The 26,532-nt window shown below is 40.7% G+C and overlaps 1 protein-coding gene across 1 annotated transcript in view; it reads right to left on the bottom strand.

Moving 5' to 3' along the window:
• The window catches only part of LOC113028026 (corticotropin-releasing factor receptor 1-like), a 96,949-nt gene that overhangs the window by 11,328 nt on the left and 59,089 nt on the right, over positions 1-26,532 (bottom strand). Inside the window, exons 7-13 of the mRNA XM_026177958.1 lie at positions 17,226-17,346; positions 15,855-16,008; positions 12,816-12,876; positions 9,461-9,533; positions 1,666-1,751; positions 707-842; positions 411-452 (exon numbers count right to left, since the gene is read on the bottom strand). Of these exons, the coding sequence (XP_026033743.1) occupies positions 411-452; positions 707-842; positions 1,666-1,751; positions 9,461-9,533; positions 12,816-12,876; positions 15,855-16,008; positions 17,226-17,346 (673 nt within the window). The remainder of the gene's footprint in view (positions 1-410; positions 453-706; positions 843-1,665; positions 1,752-9,460; positions 9,534-12,815; positions 12,877-15,854; positions 16,009-17,225; positions 17,347-26,532) is intronic.

Below are 26,532 nucleotides of genomic sequence, written 5' to 3'. Positions count from 1 at the left end.
GCAGATACCAATTAAAATGCTAAAACTATGACTAATATTAATATTAAACAATGAGCGTATCAAACATAAAGTAGCATTCCTCCGTGCTTGCATATTAATACTGGAGTTCTATTTTCAGAGGGTTTCACCCCTGATTTCGCCATGAAACCAAATTAGGGCTGACACTGTCATAAAGTGTAGCGAGTGATGTCACTTATGTCGGCACATGACAAGTCTTAATTGTGCCCTGAATATAAGTGCTTCGAGCTTTATCACTCTGCTCCCTGCAAAAAAACACACATAGGAACATGCAGCCACCGAAACGGCGAGTGGAGCCGCCTGAAGACGGGGAGATATAAATAAGTGTCTAAAGCAAAAGGGGGTGGGGGCTTTAAAATGTTAAATCAATAAGGCGGTGTGATTCTGCTTACCTCGCTATTTAGGAAGCAGTAAAATACTGACACAAAGAAACCCTGTGTGAGAGGAAGGGAGAGATAAAGAAAGGACAAAACATGAACAAAGAGGAAGCCATCCAAAACATCAGCGCTGTGATCCTGGATTAATCACATATACACAGCAGCTTATCACACACATTCATTTAATCATTTCCCAGTCCCATCATTACAATTACTCTTTATCTACCCCCCCAAAAAAAGAAATCCACCCACACAAATGTCATTATACTCTGATTGTCTCTGAAAGGCTCCACTGTTTAAACAAATTGTACCTGGAAGGATTCCAAGAAGGAGTTGAAGTAGATGAAGACGATTTGAGAGATCTCATCTTCCCCTGGGTTGACAAAAAACAGCATATAGGTGATTCCCAGGAGGGGGAGAAGGACGAGCGTGGCCTTCACGGCTTTCCTGCAGGCGAAGAAACCACAGATCAGACAACCATGACGGACAGGCTCAGCTCACTGTGTGTTAAAGGCTCTTTTTGGATCCTTTTACCTGACTGAGGATTAAGTGTAAGGATCGTGACTAAGATCCAGGGTCTCTATGCTTCAGGTACAGCAGAGCACATTCAGTTCGTGGCTTTTTCACAATAGCATGGCTCATTTACACACAAGGTGTCCTTTACTGTCCAGTGGAATTACTGAGAAGAATAAGTCACTCTCAACTAGACATTCAGCGTGCAGGGTTTTATTGTGAAGGGGCATGTTTTAACCCAAACCATTCACTCAAACCTAGCCTTACCCAGTTTTTGCTGTCTAAACCTGACTAAATACTATTTAGTACATTAAACCAACCAGATTTTTAGTGGCTAAATATTTAGGCTTTTGCACCAAACCTAACCAAGTCAGTTTTAGTGGCAAAACCAAACCAAATCCTTCTTAGTGCCCAAACCAAGCCAAACATAATCACATTATTTTTAGTTGTTTTTCACAGCGAAAGTGAAAACAAGTGAAAAAAAAAAATCAAATAAATTATCAAATAAAAGAAAGCAAAGGAAAGAGACACAGATGATCCAAAAGGACATGAAAGAAGATTTCCTGAATGGAAAACCTGCAAATTAAGTCTTCAAACTTCCAACTTCCTAATGTGTCTCTAAAACTGGCTAATGTAGTTGGCAGACTTGCCAAGGAACACATTTTCTATAACAGGTAGAAGCAAAAGCAAGTGGTATAAAAAAAACCCCCACACTACAATGAGGAAGTGTTTTCACAGCAGGTAACGTTCAGTTCACCTGTACTGGATTGTCTCTGATGTCGTAGAGGCTCGCAGTTTGGTCATCAGGATTCGTACGATGTTGAAGAGGAAAATGAAATTGATCTGTGGAGAAATCAAACAAAGTAAGCATGGTACTGATTATGTAGGAAATTTTATCTGAATTTTATCTCTTTTATTCTGACTGGGTAATATGGTGTCTGGTGGGTAAATACTGGAACAAGTGTCTGTATATTTTGTGATAGTTTCATCCTTAATGTTTTTCTTTTTTTTTAATGATATGGACTAATCTCACCTGAAATAAATAAAGGTCCTGTAAATCAATGTGAACCTCTTTATGAAGGCTTTACAGTGCGTGTCAGTGTCAGAGAAAGGTTATTTTGTTTCCATCTACTCCTCATTGATGTGCTCTTCATATTGCTTAACCCCTTTCACCTTTCGTTTTCCTTTAAATGGCTTTTAAAATGATTTTAAACCTCATTTTCTGACATTATTGACTGCTGCTCACTGAGGTTCAAGGTTTCTTCATTAGCACCCAGGGCATACTTGTTGTGCAGTAGATAGAGTCAGAACTACAGAAGTGTTGCATTAATATAGATTATATATAGATTATAGGGAAATAATTTCCCCCAGGGATCAATAAAGTATTCTGATTCTGATTCTGATTCTGATTAAAAAAACCACAAAGGTAATAAAGTTAAAAAAACAAAAAACAAAACCACATTAAAACCTTACATTTAAAAATTAGTCAGGGAAGGTGAACCAAAGGAATGTGAGCTGTTCTTTGCAAACACAGGACTCACCTATAAGATTATAAGCCATTTTTGTGGTGAATTTTTGTTTTGCAGAGAATATGTCCCACATGCAAATCACGTTTCCTTCAAAACATACAGTATGTGTTGTTGCAATTCACTTGTGCTTTGGCATGCTGCTCAAACTGCCAATTCTGGGGCTGACAAATGGCCATTTGAGGCTGGCTCCAAGAGCAAATCGGTCCCCATAGACTTGTGTATTAAAATGCCCAACTTTACTGCAGAAATAAACATGTTTACAGCCTGGCTTTGCCTGCTAGGCTTCACCTCAGTTAATTGGGGTCACTCAACTGGACCACTTGACTGTATTTCTGTCAAGATCAGTAGAGTCAAAATATGATTGCTATTCCATCTACGGTAATTTATATCCGGCTGTGCTGCAAGGATCACGTTCCACAAACATGTGTGGAAGGCCTAAGGCAGGGACAGCGGTGGTACAGAGCAGGCAACAATGACATCGATGAGACTGAGGTAGTCAGGCATGGTGTGAAGAGGAGGGACCTGATAGAACGTGGGTTGCAAAGCTTCTTGCAGAAGCAGCAACAGCCATATGCATGGTAAAGAAGCTTAAATATCTAGATTGATATGGGGTTTACCAAAAGGATGTGGAGAAGGGTATTAGATGTGCTAGCTGCTTAATGAGGCCCATTCCCAGTTTGTAGTACCATAATCAGTTATCTGTCCAATAATATGGCAGTTATGATCACAAGTCTGTACCTGTGTCATTACCTGTGCAGTTTATGAATACAGCTTAATAACCAAGCTCTGCTAATGCTAACATCTCATCCAAGCAAGGTCTGAAGCTGAAGCTTTAAAATGTGCAGACACCAGCGTGACACGACATGCTGTTTGTGGACTTTAGGCAGGTTTTCAATTCCTGATTAACTCATTCACTGCCATTGACGTCTATAGCCGTCAATTGCAGTGAATGAGTCAATGGGTTTAACTCATTCACTGCCAATGGCTGGCAGTGAATGAGTTAAATATTGCAGTTTGTTACATTTCACATTTAAAAGTTATACACAAACATTTAGTGCCATTGAAAGAATGGTAGCTGGGCAGGTCAGTGCATTAACACAGATTAATATGTCCAGTTGCAAATGTACTTGCATATACTTGTTGAGGTCATGTACTTTGGTACATTTTTTGATGCACCTTCACTAGTACTTTCTTTTCAGCTACTGAATATCAAGCACCGATGATGACAAAGTGCTTCTAGAAGAAAAACAAATATTTTGAAGTCCCCATCTAAGTGAATGGGGTAAAGGGGCATATGTTTAGCTTTAAAGATCACTGGGCTGTTGTAAGGATGTGGATTGTTGGACCCAAATGCAGAATGCAGGTGACAAAAAAATGAAATAAAAGATGAGTTTTAAAAGCTGAGGAGAAGTTCATGACAATAATGTCCAAAATGGAGTTTGTTATATAACCACGAGTGGCATCGAATAACCCAAGACTGCACACAAAGCTGCACAAACTAACCCTTGAACAATATAACAGTCAGCACTAAGCACTGAAAACTCACATAATAAAACAGGAACTAAAGTGTAAAGTTACTACAATGATAATGAAAACAGAACATGAATCAAACCTCACCCTCACAATAATCAGAAACTTAGAGGGCTTTAAAAGCAATAAAACTAAATCCTGTACAAACCCGAACAGAGAAATATTAAAGGATCCAATGCTTAACTCAAGAAAACTGTAGGATTATGACATGAAAGTAAAGAATCACCAATAAGAGCCAATAAAAAGCGTTTCAGAAGTTTGGCGTCTTTGCACCAAAACAAGGTTTAAAAAGGTTTTTCCCTCCTGAAAAACATACTATGCACAGGCACAGGTCAACGGCCGCCTTTGGCAGATCAGACTTCGCCCAGATTCCCAGATCTCCTTCTTATTTAATATCTCCTTATCATCCATCCATCCAATTCAATTCAATTTCAATTCAATTTTATTTATATAGCGCCAAATCACAACAAAAGTCGCCTCAAGGCGCTTCATAGATACAGAGAAAAACCCAACAATCATATGACCCCCTATGAGCAAGCTCTTTGGCGACAGTGGGAAGGAAAAACTTCCTTTTAACAGGAAGAAACCTCCGGCAGAACCAGGCTCAGGGAGGGGCGGGGCCATCTGCTGCGACCGGTTGGGGTCATCCATCCATCCATCCTCTTCTGCTTATCCACTTCAAGATCATGTGGGAAGCTGGAGTCTTGTTGGGTGATGTAGACCTTTATCATTAACACATGATACGGCTACATAATGTACCCACTAACTACATACTAATTAAACTCCATCCATCACAGCTGTGAAATGCTACACGTTAAAACACACTGACAGTTTATTTTTATTTTTATTATACATTTTAATCACTTTTAGCTGATGATAGTTTTAGTGTTTCAATACGGTGCTTCTGCTGCTTTTACACACAAGTAAAATGATTTCTTCTTCCACCCTTTATGGCAGCAGGATGGAGATGACTCAAAATAAACAGAGTGTGCGTGTTGATGGTGTTGAAGTACACGTCAGTCAACGTTAACAGCTTCTGTACAACAAGGAGCTCTATGTCGATAAGGCACTAAGCTGTTTAAGGCTTTAGTTAAACAGGAGGCTTTACTGGCACAGAGAGAAATCTAACATAATGCCTACATTCTCCTTTAATCTTGCTTAAAAAATGTTCTTTGTGTATCTAAAGTGCTTCTTGAGATTATTTTTCCACTGTGTGACGAATGACAAAATCAATAGCTTGTGAAATAAGTGTGAAATAAGTCACATGGGAGTAAAAATAGACATAGGAATACTTTCCAGGGCCGGTTTGACCCGACCTTGGCTCGAACAGATGTATGGCAGCCTCTCAGGGACCCTGCACTCTATTGGTCTAACTAAGCTCATGCAATTTTTAATAACATCCCAGATTCCTTCATTAAGGCAGGACATTACTTTATTGCTGATATTAAGAGCCGCTGGTGATGATGCCTGGAGAGTCCACCGACGCAACACCCTCAGAGAGCAGACCACGAATTTCCTGGTGACCACATGTTCACCCTGTCGGATTAAGTGCTGGGCACAGAGATAAAAGCCCGCAAGAACATGCCATTGTAAGGAAGACTGGAGAAATTTCAGGGAAAGTAGCAGAGAGATATTAGAGCAGACAGATATGTGCTCCAGGGGCGAGTAAAGCAGGAGCGAACACAGTAAAGAGCCTCTTGAAGAGATGATTTTTCCTTTTTTTTTCAAAGAAGAGAGGATAAGGGTGTGCTGTTTTGGATGTTGGGTGGGGAGGTCACTCGACCAGTCGAGAGCCAGCAGGGACAAAAAAGTCAAAACTGAGCAAAGACGTGATCAAACAGTGACAGTGTGTGAAGACGTGGACTGTAGAGGGGGAGGAAATAATCTGATCCTTCAGTTAAACAAGACCTATTCTGCTTCTCCTAATATTATCTCATATATATCCTGTTCAAGTGGACTTTCAAATCCAACAGGGCCAAAATGTTAAGTTTCAAATACGGAGGTTTGAGAATGGACAACTCATCTCTGTGAGCTCATAGCTCAGGTTTCAGAATACTCGAAACCAAAAATGGGCAAAAAAACGACCCAAACCATCTCAGTCCGGCTTGCAGCATCCTACAAGGAATGCTAAACAACCCCACTGCCCAAAAACAACCCAGTAAAGGCAACATGATGCTTAAAGCCTGTACTTCTATTTAACTTGACTCTCGCTCATATGTGTTACGTTTTATCTTTAAACGCTACACTCTCAAGAGTTATAGATGGTGCAAAATGATTTAACCTTTAAAACATCTGCATTTGTACATAAGATCTGCTAACTTTTACTTATATATATTTAAGTGAACTGTTGTTTTTTAATTAGTAAATGTTCAGTCTACTAAATGCTTATTGTAAAGCTCTATTATGTCTTCCAAAGACAGTGTTGGGAAGGTTACTTTTAAAATGTATTCCACTACAGATTACAGATTACATGCCCCATGTATTCCGTTATGTTACTCAATGAGAGTAACATATTCTGAATACTTTGGATTACTTAATATATTACCATGCTTTTTTACAACTACATGAATGTACTATTGCTGTGTGATTTATTACCATTACTGAAGGACACTCGCCATACCAATACCAACATTTAAATCTTAATATAAATGAGTAACAGTAGGTGGACATTAGGTAAGGCTGCACTTTTTGCAGCGATCTCGTGTAGAAAACTATTCCGCGCGTATATAAATATAGCTTACTTACAACTGGGCTTGTCAGACACTCTTTTTGGCTGCAGTGGTTATTATTATATTTACATGCTTCATACATGCTATGCCATTATGCCGCAGTAGAGGTGACATGGGCCGCGAGATTGAGACACAGACATTAGAGCCTCTTAATGCGTGTTTTGTTTGGGTTTCCACTGGAGTGAAATGATCAGAAATAGAGAGGGGACAGCCTAACATATGAAACAGGAAAAGACCGCCGTGTAATCCATTAATTTCAACAAAGTAACTGTATTCTGAATACTACCTTTTTAAATGGTAACTGTTTACAATTCTTCATATTTTGTATTTTAAATACGTAACGCCGGCACATGTATTCTGTTACTACCCAACACTGACCAAGGCTCATGTTTGCCTGCCCCAACAAATTGTTGTTAAAACGTTTTGCTTCAGAGGGGCAACCAATCAGAAGAAAGCTGGCTTGGTTCAGGACTGGAATGAGCGCAGAGTTTGTTTGAACATTCGGGGCACACATTAAGTGCGAAGGGTACACTGATCCTCTCTTTTACCTGCCTGTCGACCTGGGACCTCCCCTGTTATTCATGTCCAGATAATCCCAAGTAAGACAATTTCATTCCATCACTCTCTTTGGCTCTCGGAGGAGGCGGACACACTTTTTCTCCTCTCCCTTATCTTCCCTGCTTATGTCCTTGTCTAGTCTCGGGGTTTTTTTGTATTTTCCCTGGAACACTCTCACACAGTCTGTTCTCTAAAACCTAAAAGAGGAATTATGGATTGGATCAACTGGTCCCTAAATGCAATTGACACCCCTTTCTCAACGAGAAGTTTGGGCTTGGGTGAGCCTGAGTGCTGAAGATATCTACCTATTCGGAACCATGGTAACAGGGTTCTGGCTGATCGGAGCTGGCTTGGCCCTGACTTATCGAAGAATTAAGAAAGCGGAACCGGCTGTTCAAACCCCCACAAGGCTGCCCGCTGGGATTGGAACGATGGGAGAGGCGTGAGTTTCTCAAAATGGGCTCATTGAGTCAGCACGGATAAGATCTTGGAGAAGCTACGGCTGCTGTGAATACTCAGAATAAGATCTCTGACTGCAGACTGGATACATCTCGGAAGGGCTCGCTCGGAATAACATCTCGGGGCGCAAATTGGACTGCCGTGAGTTCTCAGAAATTGGCTCCTTGAGCACAAGAAATGACAACGTCACAGAACGCAAGTATGGCGAAGCTCGCGGCTCTCCAACGGGAGATTGAGAGACCAGTGTTGGACTGTAGAACTGCTTTGAAATTCAGATGAGCTGTTCGCACTAAAGTAAAAAATACCATCCCTTATGTGGATACCCCTTTGGTGCCAGCTGCAAGGCTGGAGCTGAACAAAACACCCTGATAACGACTGTGTTTAGTCTGTTCCTTCCCATTCCTACCCCGGATCCAACGCCACCTCCAACGCTTACCTCCCCTCTGATGTGGACATCGGGTCAGTTGGAGGCGCAGTCGAAAGATTGCAGCGGTCCCAGATCAGATGTACACACTGGAACTCTTTCCCATGTTGCTTGTCTGTGTTTATTGTGCTATGGTGTGTTGATATCTGTGCATTATTATCCTTCTGTGTTACACATTTCGATGTTTTTTTTTCCTCGCTACCTAGCCTGACCTGTCTCCTGTCTCAATGTGATGTTTGTATTGTATGTACGGTCGGCAAGGTCTGTCATCTCGGTTGTGGGCAAAAGACCTGCAACTGACAAATAAAGGCTATCTCATCATCTCTCATCTCATCATCATCAGAGTACTAGATACTTCAGAGATTAACTTGGCCAGTCAAAACTCCCTCTCTCATCTTCTACAGAAGTACCGATAACCAGTTTGAGCTGGATCTGTCTTTTGAATCCGATCTCTATTCTAATATTTTGTATATTCAAATGATATCAATACATGTAGATGAAAAACAATGCATTTATATTAGGACATATCTGTAAAGGTGATTGTGGTAGAGTAAAAGTGCAACATGTTCCTCTGTGTAAAATTACAAAATAGAAAAAGCGTACTCCTCTAATTCTTACATTTAAGCACAGCACTGGATCGATTCTACTTATCTACATTGCAACAGGGGACTGAGGACAGTATTTTGGATGCTCAGACAGGAGAGGGTTAGTCCAGATGAGAGCTGAGCAAAGCTCACACGAGTCCCCAGCTATTCTGTAAAATCTCGAGGACCTTTCACATGAGCCCCGCTGAAGGGCTCAGAATCACAAGGGACGGCTGGCAGGGCGAGGGTGAGTCACAAAAACACATATCCGAATGCTGAAGGAGAAGTCTTTCTTGGAGCTGACATACAGTTTAGAATGAAGATTAATCTCAGCTGTGATTTGACGGCAAACTGGATGCAGATGAGAGATATTTTCAGTTCAAGTGACAAGACAGATTTGCAAAAGCTGATTTGTGATGAAAGGCACCCACCCCAGGGGGTGGAAATAGCCTAGTGTAAGAGATAATTCCTTCAAGACTGAACATATATTTGGACTTTATTCATGTTTTTATGCCTGAAGTCCAAAATGAGTCCCAGAGGTTGTCAAGTTAAACGTTAATCTTGATAGAGCTAACGTCGGGCCGGCTCATTTATCATTGAAATATGTGTTCAACTTTCCAACTTTTCACGCCTGTCAGGCATTTCCAAGACATAATGAGGACTAATTGTACCTGCAAATTATGTCGAGCAGGTTCTGAAGCACATGCTACTACTGAAGGGCAACAAAAGAGACTCTTACCACTAAAACCAGAATCATGGGACCTTGATAGATGTAGTCGGTGTACACGCCAGCTCGCTTCCCAAACCAGCACCTGAAATGTCAGCAAAAGCAATCAGTCATGGTTTGTTCTAACGAGCAGGTCCATTTATATTGTCACTCATCTCCTCCCCTTCGGTATGTGTTGGCATTCATTTCCCAATGTGTGCTCAAGGGGTTTAAACATGTGTTTTCCAGTCAGTGATTCACCCAAAATATGAGTTATAGCCAGATTATTTTAGCCAGAGGTGGGAAATACTCTCAGGACTTTAACCCTTTAAAACAAGTAACATTTAAGGGCTTCTGCCTTAATATAAATGAAAACATCTGCCAGCCTCGTGAGAACAGAAGAAAGGATGTAATTTTCTTGAAATGAATCAAGAGGGAATAAGGCAGCTGGTGGCAGCTGGCCCCTGCGGTTTTCATCAAATCGTACTCAAACAGGATTAAACCGAGCATTTGTTGGGGACTATTTTTATCTGTGTAATAATACAAACAGCACTCTTCCACTACCTGTGCCACACCCTTGTTTGTACAGTCTCTACTCTTAATATACTGATATTCGTGCGTAAACAGGGGCTCCAGTAAGTCTGTGTTCATTGATGAATTACGAAAAATGCTCCTTGAGCACAAACTGACCCCTTAAAAATGAAAGAACCACAGAGTGACTCTGTTTCGATAATTAACCCTCTGATGTCTGAGTCCTCACTGATAATGAGTTTTAAATAAAAGTTCTCCAAATTTGTGGCATTCAAGAAAGGAAAAGCACAATAGCACACACAAATAAAAAACTGTATCCCCCACCCCTACCACGAAAAATCCCATGTCTCTATCTGAGGGATTGTGTTTCATCATCGGCAAAGATTTAGGCCTAAGAGTTAAATCAATGGTAATCTTTTTCTGGAGGATTTCAATCAGTTTGTAGAGGAATGGATTAACTTAGCGTCTTGCTGTATTTCTTTTGAATTTGGTTGCATTTGTTCCCTCTCTCCTCATACCGTCGACATGGTTTTGTATCTGTGTATATCACTGGCCTTCATTTGATTTGTTGTTTTCTTTTCACGGAGCACTTTCATTTGTTCACGTGTCATATTTTGCTTCCGTGTTGTCGGGGTTTGTTTAGCTGATTGCTGCCTCGTGTATCTGGGAGGTTTGCGTTCCCTCCTTCAGCTGTCAGGTCTTTGCAGCCTGGGTTCTTTTTGTTGTCATTTTGTTTGGTTGTTGCTTTCCTTGAGCTTTGCTTATTTGGATTGTGTGTTTTGCTGCTCAGCTGAGCCCTGTACTGTATGATGCAGGTTGATATACTGAGGATATCTTCAAACTGTGCATGTTAGTCTCAACCTAAAAACTGCAAAGCAGTGTAAGCGCTCACACGATGGCGTTTAACAACTATAAGACCACAAGTCACAAACTAAAAGAAGGAAAGAAAAGCTTGCAAAATGACTTTTAAAGGCTTAGAGTTAGACTTGAATTACAATGGTGACTTCCATTAAATTATGTGTTGTTTAGATCTTTTCATGGAGTATAATAGATAGTATAACTTTAGCCTTCTTCTGTAATTCTTGAGGTAAAAGGGTTGGTTCTTATATTGTATAGTACTTTTGAGTATTCAAAGTGCTTTATGCAACATGTCTCATTCACGCAAGCACTTCCTTTCTACAGCTAAGTGCTGTTTATCTAATACTCACACCTTGATGAATGCATCAAGGCCAGTTCTGGGTTCTCTGCAAGGAAACTTGCAGACTAGATTCTATTGTCTTCTATATATGCTTGTCAGAGAAATCCAAAAGGTTTAAATTCTCTCCATGCAAAATGCTTTGTTGTATCTTCTCTGAGTAGTGAGTAGTTATGCAGCATGACGCTGTAACCCAGTAAGAAGTGAACAAGCTCTGTAACCCTGAAAACTTCTGGTTAAGGTTAGAGTGAACTGTATCGTTAGCCTTTAGTTCTCTGTTTCAGTGTTTTACATTAGTTTTCTGTTTAAGGCAAGCTTGTAGAGTTTTTTGTAACCTTTCTAGTCTTGGATCTTTCTGTGTCAAGTTTATGTGTGCTTCTGTGTGAAAACACTTCCTGCTTTATCGCGGTAGTCTCTTGACCTCTGTCTTTTCGTTACCATTGATTAGCTTCACCTGTTTCTTGGTCCCCAGCTGTTTCCACTCCTCATCAGCACACAGCGCGTTCGTCTGTGTGTATATGTACCTCGTGTTTCACTTAGACCTAGTTGTAATGTGCTGTGCTGCCTGGATGTTATTACTTTGTATCTTGGACTTTGTGTTGGGTCTGTTTTGGATTCACGTTGGAGTTTTTATCATCCAAATAAACAGCTTGTCTTCTGTTTCATCAAGAGTGCCTCTGAAGTCTGCGTTCATTCTTCACAGTCAGTTTCAAGACATCAGCTAGACCGGAAACGTCAACAACCTTCAGCCTGACTGCATCATTTACTGGGAAGTGTTAAGTAACACTAATATGGTGCCAAGCAAGCTAACGAGGTCCTTGGAACCCAAATATCACTTCTGAGGGAAACACTGCTTTCTGTAAAACATAGAAATGGTGTGAATATTTGACTGTTCAATCACACCCACGGTCTTGCACTGGTCAGTGGGATAAAACTTTATTCGGTTTAAATGAGCTGTGTAAATGAGCTGTCTGTGCAGTCTTAATGTTTCGATAGACAACTCGCTGTCAGGAAAATCTCATTAATGCAGTTGCGTATACTTTTTACTTATCTTTGTGTACGTTTCCCTCTGCAGACACTTTCTCTGCTGCTGATGGGAGCTGGAACCAAATTTCTTGAATGTGTCATCAGACTTGGCCATTAAATTGATTCCGATGCATTCACTACTCTAGCGATTTTTATATTTCTGGCAGCAGGATGGTTTGTGTGGGGGGACTGAATCAAAATAAACTACAGCGTATGCTCGTGGTAATGAAGGAATATGTCACTCACAGTTTTTAACAGTTTCTGGACCACAGCAGAGCTCAGAAGCACAGGGGAGTCAGATTTAGGACTTTGGAGAATCTGGTTTTGGCCTTTTAATTGCATTTGGTGACAATTAGAGAAATCTAGCGTATCAACCGACTTTTCCAGTTATTCAGCGCCCGTTTCTAAATTGCCGAATCAATTTTCACCTCACTAATAGGTGTGAAAAGAGAGCAAGCACTCCCAATGAAATGCTGGCAGGGCTAGAGTGTAATTAAGAATATTGTACAATGCAAATGTGATTACGGCTGATTATTAATAGACATTCATCTCCCTAATGTAACGCTTTGCCCTTGTCCTTTTATTACCCGGATAGAATAAAAAGTTCCTTGTTGAATATCTTGAAAAGAGGCTTACTTCTCATTGTCGTAGTAGAGCTTCCCGATGGCCCACGCCACGATTATCGGGAATGGTATACCTGTAAGGCAAAAAAACACAAAATGACAGGTGGTTCTTTCATCTTTCTCTGCTATTCAAATCACAAAATATCACTCCAGGGATTTCATGCTGGAATATGAAATCCTTTTCTTTTTTTTTTAAAGCACAGCACCAGTGACTGCCAAGCTCTGTCAGGAGCAATTGTTGTCTGTGTGCCGTGATCCACAGATGCAAGCCAAGACTTGTCACCATCTGAATGTTTCTTTGTGAATGAATAAAAAGCTGGACTCTGGCTGACGATAATGCGGCGTGATCTCATGATTTACCGACTTATAAAAGCTTAATAAAGCAGAAAAAACAGCCATCACTCACTTTTAAATGATACTAACAGGAGCGTCAAGACCCTACGAGCCAACGAGTCACACATTTAAGTCAAATCTCTGGAATATTTCCACGCTGCGGGAAATTTACTGTCATCAGCAGGAAATTCTCCCCTCACAGCTCCAGATTACTTGATAAATTACATTTTTCTTGCAGTGTTCTCCTCTTGTCCACCTCCTGACTTGTGGAAAGCAATGATGTCCTCCCGAAGCCAGTGATCCAACATATAGCGAAGCACAGAAAATCTGACCTTATTTATTTTGATGAAATGTGCTGCGGTCTGTCCTTCACACCGAGCCTTCACATCATCCCCGGAGGGAAATGTAATCCAGCTAGACAATACACCTAATCTCAACAACTCAAAGTTTAGTTTGACAATGTGAAACAGGCTGACAGTGAACTGCACACCAAGGCATTTTCCAGCTGCCGCACAAAATCCTGAGATCTCCATCAAGTCAACTGCCTCCTGCTGTTTGATAAAATAGCATCTGATGTTCAGCTACGTCTTTTGAGATGAAACTCACAGCTCTGAAGTTCATAGTTGGACTCTGAGATATCTCTTTGATAAGGTTTTAGTCACACGGGCCTACAGGCTTTTTTTCTAGTGGCCGGCAGGTTGGCGGAGTTTCGATATATTTGTAGGCCTGTGTGACTGGGCCAACACACTCCCATTAGTCAAAGTGAATCTAACCCTAAAGCATTTAGTGTCCTTAGCTTGACATTTTGGGAATTCTTTCTGAGAGATTAGTAGGAAAATTAAACCTACTTTCTTGACTTTAAGTTTTAAATTAGGACCAGAAGAGGTTAGTTTAATGCTGGAAAAACTACTTTACTGTTGCCTCACAGCAACAAGGTCCTGGGTTTGACTTTGTGTGCAGGGTACTCCACCATCCTCGAACAGTACAGACATGCAGTTATTGTGGATAGGTTAATTGGTGATTCTAACTGAATGGTTGTGTCTTTCTGTGCGTTAGCTCTGACAGTGGAAGAATAAGCTAGATGAACCTTTAGAGGTTATACAGGCTCTCAAACCAAGCTAGCCACCATCTTTTATCTGTATTGTCATGATGTCGGTGTAGCCCAGCTAGAAAAAAAAGAGCAGTGGAAAGTAATTTTTGGGTGTATGATGTAAACGATTTAGTCATTTCTTTTTTTGGGTTAAAGGAAGAAGTGAACAAATCAGATGATTTGTTGCCTTTTCATTCCTGTTCATACAGTGCCATGTGCTCGGCATACTAATGTTACCGAAGCCGAATCGCTAGGAGTTGCAACGGAGTCTGCTGCAGCTTTTTTGGTTGTTCCGAATTTCACCCTGTTCAACGTCAGGTTTCTTGTTATCTGGTCAAAGGATGACTGGACAGACGAACGCAGTCTGAAGCAAACCTCCATCGAGGAGCAGTGATTCCACAGTTCCAGTTAAGTGGAACCCAAAAGTGGGTAGGATTTGCTGAGGTTTTATTGAAGGCAGAGCTTCGTTCCCATTGAAGCTTCCTTCACCGGCGTGTGGTAGGACAACAGTTAAACAAACTGAACAGCCCCAAACATCCATCAGTTATCCAACATTATTCATTCATACATTTGACTCAGAGAAAGCTGTATGCGCACACTTTTATTTAGTTTGTTATTTTTAGGGGGGAACTATTTTGTATTTTATTGTTTCAAGTACATTTATTTGCAGCTGCTGTGTCAAATATAACAAGCTGTGCACTGTTTACCTTGGTGTGGTCCTTCCTTATTGATGCTTATACCTTGGGCTCCTGTCAGTCCTAGATTATCTGATACTGGCCTAGTGGGAGTTTGGTCATTCTTGATAATAAACTGTAAGTAGGATTACATCAGGTTTCTTTTGCTGTTTTATTTTGAACTGCTACAATTTTGTTAGTTACACTTGTATTAAGCCTTTCTATCACTCTATTAAGAAGTGTTTGATGTTCCACTTAATGAGATTTATCTAAACTGCTGTTATTAAACCAGTTGGTTTGCTTTGTAAAAAATTCCGCTCCATCTTTCTCAAAGTATGCATGAGTGTGGCTTCAATCCAGTACTGATGTACTGCTAATAAAATGCCACTTGATGGTGTGTGAATGTATTAGTTCTTTCAGAGTTTCATCATATTTGCATCCTTGCGTGCGTCAGCTGGGGTCAGATATTTGTTTGTTTTTCCCTTGCTTTGTCTGTTTATACATATTTTAATATGCCTGAACTAGTAAAAAAAGCTGTTTTCATATATTTTTGTGTGCGTCAGATGACTGGAGTACGACACTGAGCCTGCAATGCAGCCCTTTAAAACTGGATTTTACACCACCATCACCTTTTAAGCCATTTACAAGCTGCTGCACCGTCCTGATTTATTGTAACTTGTTTTTAGTCAATGATGATTAGGCTTAGTTTGGTAAGTAGATAAGATTTGTTAAAAAGCTCTTAGATTTGTCATTAAGTGGTTATTTAAGCAAAGAAAAAAAGACTCTTAGTGGTCCAAAAATCTACTGAACTGATCTGGTAACTATGAGCCAATTTAATCAGAGAGAATTTTGGTAAATGTTTCCCATTTTCCCAAAATGTCCTTGTTAAATATTAACTGATAACTGTAGAAGTGTTTTGCAGATAATTCAAGATAAAAGCAGTAAGGCTGCTTACACCAGCCGATGCAGATGAACATCCACTTGCGGAGCTTGTCGGTGGAGTAGGTGAGGACGATGGCGGTGTGGAGGTAGCAGCCCTCTCCAAACATCCAAAAGAAGTTGGTGGAGTGGAAATAGTTGAAGGAGGCGGTTACAAGGCGACACCATATCTGCAAAATGAAAACAATTATCTGCATTTAAGCAGACTTAAATGTGTAGTTACTGAATTAAATTCAGCCAAGACAAACTGATAATACTTCTAAAAACTGCCATATCTACAAGCTGTTATCCATGGCTTCGTACTTGCTCTTGTTCTAGTCTTACTTTCACCTGACAAATTAAAGGCAAAAATGTAAATATTTCTACATTCTGAGAACAATTTCAACTAATCAAGCTTAAACTTATTATGGAAGACATACTTTTATACCTTAATGAATTAATTTGTTTCTTTTTTGTTATGTCCAACAAATAATTTAATTCAGTAAACAAAAATATTTCAATCTAACTGTAACATATAGACTTTATATCCATTATTTACATGGTCCAGCCTGGTTCTGCCAGAGGCTTCTTCCTGTTAAAAGGGAGTTTTTCCTTCCTGGTGTCACCAAGTGCTTGTTCACAGGGTCGTTTGATTGTTGTTGGTGGGGTTTTCTCTCTAATATCGTAGGACCTTTACCCGACAATATAACAGGTGACTGTTGTAGTGCTTGTTGTTGGTGATGTATCAGTGAGATTGGACTCAACTGAATTGAATAAAAAGAGTAAAAACATCATTTTCCTACACAGGCTGACACACAGAGGTCTACCGGCATTAGTTTCACACCTGGATTAATACATATGTTCTTCTTCCATCAGCAGGACTGTTTATGGGATTAAATGGTAAATGGTAAATGGCCTGTATTTGTATAGCGCTTTTCTAGTCCCTAAGGACCCCAAAGCGCTTTACACAACCTGTCATCCACCCATTCACACACACATTCACACACTGGTGATGGCAAGCTACAATGTAGCCACAGCCACCCTGGGGCGCACTGACAGAGGCGAGGCTGCCGGACACTGGCGCCACCGGGCCCTCTGACCACCACCAGTAGGCAACGGGTGAAGTGTCTTGCCCAAGGACACAACGACCAAGACTGTCCAAGCCGGGGCTCGAACCGGCAACCTTCCGATTACAAGGCGAACTCCCAACTCTTGAGCCACGATCGCCCCCATTAAGTCAAACTAAGCTAGAGAGTTCTGGCGCTGAAGGAACATTTCACCCAATAAATATATTTGGCTCATCTCATTTTGTTTTTAAGGCATTAAAAATACTGTTAAAAATCTCCTTTACTTTAAAACCAAAGTTTAGGGGTTTTTTGTATTAAACCTCACATAAATGGGCTCATACCACGTTGCTCTCGTGCACCTCGGGGCTCATGGTCATTTGGACGATGAACCAGGTGGCGTTCCTCAGGATGAAGGCGGTTATGAGGTTCCAGTGGATGATGTTTCTCAGGCAGCGGATGCTCCTGTGAGAACAGAAGTAGGGAAAACTCAACTGCTGATGCTGCTTTTCCAACATTTCTCTTGTTGTTAGGTCACGAGCTTAATTTAATTCTGAGAAGAAAGATAAAAAAATATATATGTAGTTTAAAAGCAAACATGTGAAAGCTGGCAGGAAATATCTGATTTAATTATCTCCTCCTGCTGAGTTTGAGTCTATTTTTGACAGTTACAGTGTGACTCCAACATTACAAATTATAATATCGGAAACACAGAAAATGAAGCTGATAGATAAGAATAACGAGTTGATGTAGCCTCAAAAGGAACATTTCCCATCAATCCTCACTTATATAATAAGAAGTAAGACTTAATTCCCGCTCTACTCTTTTGTTTGTGTAATGCCCTGAAAGCCTGATGTTTTTTTTCTTTTTTTAAATGCGGTAAATAAATTCACTCGGGGATACAATTAAAATCTGCCCAAGTGCCTCAGAGCGGGCGCTTGAAAATAGAAACATACGACTGCACGGACTGAGCAAACCATCCTCGCTCGCTGCAGTGACGGCCGCGTTCGCTGTCACCAGCTGACGGCATTATCAGCCGGCGAAGGCCGCTTCCTCTTCTGCCAAGCATGAGTGACGTGATTTATTTTTCAGCATGCATTAATTCTTAATAGGTGTCACTTTCACTGGCTTTGTGCTGACTGAGCAGATGCATGAGCAGCATTTTCCAGCAGCATTGTATTTACTTATTTATTATATTGCACGTTGTACAAATTGTATCATGTTTTTTATTTCTCTCTGAAGACGCTCTACCCCATTAGTAACATAGCAGGCTTCAAAAAGCTCGAACACCGTTTGGATTAATTACAATGTCATTTTAAATAAGGTTTTAAAAGCAGCCTTGAGATGATAAAAATCAAATAACTTTGTGTTTTTTAAATCCTGTTGTTCCACAAATGAGAAGATAATTTCCCCACATCATGTTATAATGTTGCCACCACGCCAGGAGCACAGCAAGCACCTCACTGCCCTCGGCATGCTGTCTATGGGGGCAGTGTGGCCTGATGGGACCTAATTAAGAGAATGGCTACATGCTCCTGCAAACAAGTCTTTGTTAAAGGCACAGTAAATTTGTTTTTCTTTTCTTCTAATCTCACAAATTTTTAAAATGTTATTATTTTATATTACAATCTTACTTGATCTGGGTTTTTATTCATGTGATACTGAACATACAGGTCCAGAATCATACGACAACCGCAGACTCAAATTTGTAGCTTTGCATCTGTACGCCACCACAATAGATTTTAAATCAAACAACCAAGATGTGATTCAAGTTCTGTTTAGAAATTACTGCCATTTTTATACACAGTCCCATATTTTAGACAGTAATGGATCAGTCGGCTGATGAGCAGCTACATGTCTGAGTCTTGTTCCCGTTGTTATTTTGTAAGAAATTAAGCAGATGAATGAGCTTGAGTTGATTCCAAGTCTTGAACCAAGTAACTCTTAGTATGAAGGACAAAAAGGTTTCCATCATTAGCCTGAGATCACAAAATAAACCTATTAGAGACAGAGCAGAAACCTTAGGACCTGCCAAATCAACAAACCTGGTGCATTCTTAAAAATGAGGAACACCGAAAGGCCCGAAAGGCCACAGACGACACCTGAAGTGCATTTAGACAGAACTATTTGACTGAACTGAGGTTTACTGAGGTTTCAGAACAAGGTGCAAACCACTGGTTACACTGAAGATCAGGAAGGTCAGATTAGACTTTGAATGGAAAACATCTAGAAGAGCCTGAAGAGTTATGGAAAAATAAATATATAAATGAAACAAGGTGAAGAATGATGGGAAAAAATGAGAAGGTGTTTCTGGACTTTTAGGTTCTCCTTCATTAAGATTTCTTTGTTCTTAGCTTGTTCTTAGCTTGATTATTACATTTATATGTATATATTTTAGCTAGTTTGATCTCTCAGTGTCTCCCTCCGTTCATTCAGTTTACTCGCATTCAGCTTTAATTTGCTAATCACATTCTCCCATTTATTGTCTCTGGTTTTACCTCATGTCTGTTGTTTACCTTGATCATATTCAGCTGTGTTTAGTTTCCCTCCTGTTTCATGTGTATTTATAGCCTGTGTTTTTAGTTGTGTCACGCTGTGTTTCAGCCCTGTGAAGTTCCTAGGGTGTTCCCTGCTGGTTTCTTCTGTGTTTTTGGACGTCGGCCACAGTAAAGATTCACTTTTTGTTTTCTTCTAGTCTGACTCTGCAGTTTGCATTTAGGTCTCATCTCCATGCATTTCCCGACACGAGGAGAGAAACAGTTCCTAATCTGAAGCACACCACATCATGGAGGGCATCGTATGGGCGTGCACGGCTGCCAGCAGAACTGGGTCACTAGTATTTATTGATGATATGACTGCTGATAGAAGCAGTGGAATGAATTGTGAAGTACACAGGGCTGTACTCTCTGCTTAGATCAGACAACCCTTCACAGTGCAAATAGATCCAAAGCAAACTGCAAAAGCAACCCAAGGAAAAGAAATGGGACATTCTTCAACGGACACATCAGTTACCTGATCTCAGCCAAACAGAGCAGAAGGCACAGAGGGAAGAGAACCCACAAACAAGCAGCAACTGAAGGTAGCTGCAGGCAAAGCATCTCAAGGGAGGAAACAGCATTTTATCACAGGCTAGACTTCAGACAGTCAGACACTGCAAAGGATTCACATTCATGTTAGTTTGTCCAATTGATTTTGAGTATCTTAATATAAAACGCCAGTGACAGTGCTACTAATATGAAGTTATAACCAGTCAACACTACAAAGGAATTGGCTCCTTGACCAATCACAGTGTCCTCCTTTTCTGTTGACAGGAAATGGTCTCTAAAATCAGAGGGTGCCAGTTTGAGTTGCTATCATGGCAGCTGTCCTAACATGATTTTTTAAAGCTTTGTTTAACGTTCTTTCTCCATTTATTGATAAAAGGATTAAATAAAACATTTATCGTACACATTTTTTGTCCCGGACATTATGTCATTGACGTTCTGTCGCTGATGTCGGCCCAATTTTCATTTTGGAACTACTTTTCCACCGAGGCTAGGCGTTGAGAAAAGATGGTCATCTGGCAGGTACTCAACGTCAAAATGTTTGCCGGGTAGTTTTCCCAAATCCTGCAAACAGGGGGAGAGACTGACAGACGACAAGAACATAACCCTCTTGGCAGATGTAATAATCCATTTGACACACCAGGAAAAATAAAGATTCTCCAGAGGAAATGATGTTCAGTCTTCTGCTGAAAATAGAAATGTGGTCTCAGCTCAGATGGTGCTGGATTTATGCTCAGCATGGCCACTGTGTTCCCAGTAATTCTGCTGCAGACACTGTTTGGTATGCAGGTAAGATCACGATGACATTTTAGAAGATTTGCTGACTTTGCCGCTGCTGTGCCCCTCTCTTAAATGAGGACAGTTTCGATTTCTGGCTTTCTCTGAGAGTTTCTTCCAGATATATTTGGAGCACAAAACTTAACTTTGCTTCTCAGCGTTCACAGTTCACAGTTTTGACAGTGTGAACAGTAAGAAGATGGATCCCTGGTAATCCAAGTGGCCCGGGTGGCCTATTTTTTTTTTTAACCTGAATTATTGCACAGTAAGCTTTTCACTGTAAGTATTATGCCATGTAGCACACTCACAGTCTGCAGTGAGGAGCTCCACTGCTGGGCTAAGATTCACTGCAGTCAGATCAACTCGAGGAGTCGGTGTTATAGATTTGTCCGCGCATGTAGGGAAAACGTGCGAATCCTGAGGTGCATTTCAATAAGAAACACCCGGTTTATGATGCTGTTACATGCGCCACCAGTGACAGCTATAACTCTTAGAAACCTGATACAACATTTAGGAGGCTGAATGAGTTCCACTTTCTGATTCTGGGTCAGTTTTGGATGAATAACTGAACTGAAATGACAGTTTTTACAGCTGAGTATTTATAGGCATCAACCAAAGTGGGGCAGCAGCTGCTCAGCAGGTAGAGCTGCATGTTCACTCGTCGCAGGGATGGTTATTTACTGACTCCTCTCAAATGGTCCTTGAGCAAGACGTGTCACGTTTGTTGAGACTCACATGAACACATGCTTTTTTTATATAAACAAGTCAACCGGCTAAAATCAGGGAGCTGAATGTTTTCTGTTGAAGAGGTGCCATATGCTGTGTGATAACAGGGGTTTTATTGCCAGGGATCAGTGCGTAAATGTGTCCAGGAAGAGGAGAAATGGAGGTGTTCTTTGTCACGTAAAAGGAAATGAAGTATGAGGAGGTACGACCTGCTGTAACTTCAGGATTTTGGCATCCAGCTGCTGCTTTCTGATGGAGAATCTGAAAGCCAACTTCTCTTCCTCCTGACTTTTATTGCTGGTGCAGGACTTTTACTTCTTTGCCTTTGAAACATTAACACAAATTACATTTTCTATTTGCTGTTAGGTGCAAAACACAATGACTGCTTTCCTGCAGGCCTTATTATTTATTTGTTTTCCAACTCACTCCCCGGTTTTTGCTCCAGATTAAAGAACATTATGATTACAGTATAGATCTCATAAGTCTTCACTTAATAGTTAAATTTAGGTCAGATGTTCACAATAAGCAGCAACTTCAAAGGCTGTAAAATGAAGGCAACATCAAAGTATGCAAACTGCAGTTCCTCTAATGGCCACTTGAGGCCTGCTCCAACGAGCACGTTTGCTCTTTAGTTGTGAATTATTAGGGAATGTGGTCGTTTCGACTGATAGGTCAATACCTCTGTACAACTTTACCACCTGATGGTACTACAGTGTATGAAATATTAAAATGACTGTATTTTTTTTTTACCATTTGCTCTTCATATTTTATCACATTTTTTCCAAATTAGGTGCAAAAGTGTTTTTTGTGCCACGAAATAATCCACTACAATGCTGCACTCGTCCATCTGCATAGCGATCAGCTGCACAACCTGATACTTGGATGTGCTGGTCAGCACCAAACATTTTAAAATGACGGCCAATTAAGCAGCGTTTCTTCCAATTTCCTGTCACTGCTTTGTCCCATTCATGCTGCTTGTTAAGTTTAAAGTTGGACAACCCACAGCTGCTGTTGACATTTCTGCTCGGAAAAACATCTTTAACTTCAGAAACACTCCTCAGTAACACTCGCCTCTTCCTATTTTCCAGTCACTGGAGCAGATATTTGAGAAACAGTGAGGTTATTGGACCTTTGTCTACAGAAACAACAGGAACAAATACTCCATCCACCTTAATCACAGTAACACCAACAGTACGCTCTGCAAGTTTGTAGCACAGGATAAATGATGGAAAGGAACGACTGAGTGTTTAGGAGGAAGATTACCCCAAATTTTTGCTACATGCTCTAAAGATTTATTAGACTTTGTTGTGTTTTGGCTTTTTTGTTTTGCTTGCTTTCATTTAAAATGGTTTGATTTGTGGTCTACTAAAGCTTGTGTAGCGTTACTTAAACTGCTTGTGTCTTTAATAAAAACGAGACCAGGCACTATCTGTTATCTGTTAAAGACAGAGGCCTTCGGGTGGTGGTGGTTAATTGAACACATTAATTGATACTTCTTCATGCTGCTGGCGTTCTTGTGTTAGGGTTCAAGGCGACAGACGACCTCATTTAAAACTGCAGTCAACTAATTATCCCAAGGTCCATTTGAGCGTACCTGAAGGCACCTCGCTTTCAGGTACACAGAAAAAGTGCATTCATTTTAATTGGATAGAAATATTCCATTCGTTCAGATTACTTAATGACTTCAGCCTGATCCTTGTTTGTCAGCTAAAAATAAACAAAACAAACAAACAAACAAACTGTGTATGTTTTAAGTGATTGGTGGAACTACTCAGGTAATCATAAGGCAGTAACTCAATGCATTTAGATAAGCAGACAGGGTCACGACGACCCGCTGAAGGCTAAGTTAAGCATCAGAACTGGGAATAACGGTTATTTAAGTGACCCTGAACATGGCACGGGCTGGTCTGAGCGTTCCATCATGCAACACTGCTGCAGCATTCAGATGGTAGCGTCAAAGCTTGAATTTGAATGTTGTTGGTGGTTTCTTGAACAGGACAATGGGTTTAATGTATTCAGACGGCCTCCACAATCACCAATCTCAGTGGAATGGATCATGGCTGGGCTGTGGTGGAACATGAGATTCTCATCATGGATTTGCAGCAACTGACAAAAGGGAGTCTAACCTGGTACGAACAAGGTTTAACTAATGACAAACGGATTGTTTCTCACTCACTATGTGTTAATAGACTCTCTGCATTGAATCATATCTGTTATTAACCTCTGTCTCTCTTCCACAGCATGTCTTTATCCTGTCTTCCTTCTCTCACCCCAACTGGTCGCAGCAGATGGCCCCGCCCCTCCCTGAGCCTGGTTCTGCCAGAGGTTTCTTCCTGTTAAAAGGGAGTTTTTCCTTCCCACTGTCGCCAAAGTGCTTGCTCATAGAGGGTCATATGATTGTTGGGTTTTTCTTTGTAGGTATTATTGTAGGGTCTACCTTACAATATAAAGAGCCTTGAGGTGACTGTTGCTGTGATTTGGTGCTGTATAAATAACATTGAATTGTACTGAATTGAAAATTGTTCTTAATAAATTAAATATGTAAAGTTCAGATAATCAGGCTCATCAGGTGCTCAGAGACCTCCTGGTTCTTCTGAAAGCTCTGGGCTCAGTAACATCTACTGGAAATTGAAAGGCAGCATTATGTAAATCCTCATTTCGGGACACACAGTTTCCTATTTGCTGTTTTTAAATTGGGATCAGTCATGAATAATGTGCAGCCTTGTTAAATGGGGCCTTATTATGCTGCAGCTTGCGTCCTGTGCTGTCCCGCTGATCTATATCTCAGCTGTGCTCTGAGATTAGTCTTTCTTAATGTGTATATTTATTCCACGGATTATGTTGCTTATTGACTCCTGTGTTGTAAAAGCTCAGCTAGGGATGGGCACTGCAGATGCTGTGGTGTGTAGCATAGTTCATGCCACATACTTGTCCCCATTAAGCAGAATAAGTAAAATTCCTTCTTTTGTCTTACCAACAGCTCAAAATCCAAAGATAATCATTTATTAACAGACATTAGTAATCAAACAGTTTACTGTGTGGATTATTACACTACACTACCCATGGCTTTCACTTAGGACTGAACAAATTCCAGAAGTCTAAAATGTCAAACAAAGCCAAATCAAATTCAGGCACTCATGGAGGGTAATGCACAGGGAGCATAACCAAACATAACAGACACTTTTGAGGAAGCCTGAAGTGGAAGATGGGATAATCAAAGAGGGCTGATTAGGGAAGGACCAGCAGGAGGGTAATGAGACAAGTGAAGAGAATGACAGGGACTAGAAGGACAGAGCATATTTCTCCCATGCTGGCTCCTCTTCATTGGCTCCCTGTTAGATTAAGAAGCTAATTTAACTCACATACAAGGTTTTAATCAGGCCCCATCTTATCTTAATGACCTCAAAGCACCACATGACAACAATAAAGCACTTTAAAGTGCTGGTTTACTTCTGGTTCTTTGGAGCCTCCAGATTTCAGGCCCCTCTTCTCTGGAACCAGCTCCCAGTTTGGATTCAGGAGACAAACACCCTGTCTTCTTTTGACATTGGGCTTAAAACCTTCCTTTTTGATAAAGCATATAGTCAGGGCTGGATCAGGTGTCCCTGAATCCTCCCTTAGTTATGTTGCTGCTGGCTGTGTTTATACAGCTCCCTGCATTTAATCATCAGGGATTATTAATCTCTGGCTCTTTTTCACAGCGTGTCTTTGGTCCGCTCTTTCGGTTGTGCACATGGCCGCCCTTCCCTGAGGTTGGTTCTGCCTAAGATTCCTTCCTGTTAAAAGAGATTTTTTCCTTCCCACTGTCGCTGAGTGCCTGCTCATAGGGGGCTGTCTGATTGTTGTTGTTTTCTCTCTAATCTTGATGGGTCCTTACCTTACAATATAAAGCGCCTTGAAGCGACTGTTACTGATATTTGAGGATTTATAAATAAAACTGATGGGAGACAAACAGGAAGCAGAAATAAAAACTAGAGATGGACCGATCCGATATTACGTATCGGTATCGGTCCGATACTGACCTAAATTACTGGATCGGATATCGGAGAAAAATAAAAAAATGTAATCTGATCCATTAAATATCACAAAGCACCTCACAAAATTTGCAACACGCCGTAACTCGCCTCAGAACGTTAGCACGTCGGAGCAGTATGCATCACGTGATAGAGCGGCTGTGGCATGCGGGACCTGTCGGTGGTCTGGATAGCATGTGGAGCTTCGCTAGCAACCCGGCATTTCATCTCCGACAAAGTTATCCCGAGAGAAGTAAAGCAAGTGTGTAAGTCCATCTCTGAATGTTTGTAAAGCATTCCTGCCTTAAGCTTAACAAGCGACTGCCTCTCGCTCTCCGGCTGCTACTTCAATCATGAAACTGCTTAATGATCAGCTGATCGGCTTTTCTGTCGCGAGTCCGTGTCTCTTGTTTGCTTTTGGCCCACTTTGCACCAGAAAGAGGAAACTAGCAGCTGAACAACAGCAGCACGTTTAAGCTTGATCAGCTGTTGTTAGAATTTATTTAATATTACTTTCTACTCGAGGATCTTTTTCTACGTAGCTGACGCTGGTAACTGTGCAGGGGCGGATCTAGCAAAGTTTAGCCAGGGGGGCCGATAGGGCATTAACAGGGAAAAGGGGGCACAAAGACATACTTTTCTTTCTTATTCTCATTTAAAATGTCTAGCTTTTAATTATTTAATATTTATCTGAATCTTACACCCAAAGTTTTAATTTGATGTAAAATGAATAGAAGTCAATTACTGTATATAGTGACTATTAAGTCTAATATATATACCCTAGTAAGCTATAGTACTTTTTCCTTTGGGAAGGTACCATCTGTGCAGTCTGCAATTTTGTTGAAGAAAGATGTTGAATCTATTTAATATTTCTTGAAAAAGAATTGATTTCTGTGCATTTTTTTTCACACTGCATCAAATTAAAGTTGATTACGTCGATTAAGCATCATGAGGTGGAGCGTGAGGGGTGGTTCCCTATTTTTTATTTTTTTATTTTTGTTGTTGCTGGGAGTTGGAACCCTATTAGTTAGGTTGCTTAATATTTATGCTAAGTACTCTTTAAAATACCAGAATAGGGAGGATGGTGTAGG

This window comes from Astatotilapia calliptera, chromosome 8 (genome assembly GCF_900246225.1).
Source record: "Astatotilapia calliptera chromosome 8, fAstCal1.2, whole genome shotgun sequence".
In the NCBI taxonomy this organism is placed as follows: domain Eukaryota; kingdom Metazoa; phylum Chordata; class Actinopteri; order Cichliformes; family Cichlidae; genus Astatotilapia; species Astatotilapia calliptera.
Note: the sequence above shows the minus strand (reverse complement) of the source record. Positions and strands in the feature narration are given on the sequence as shown.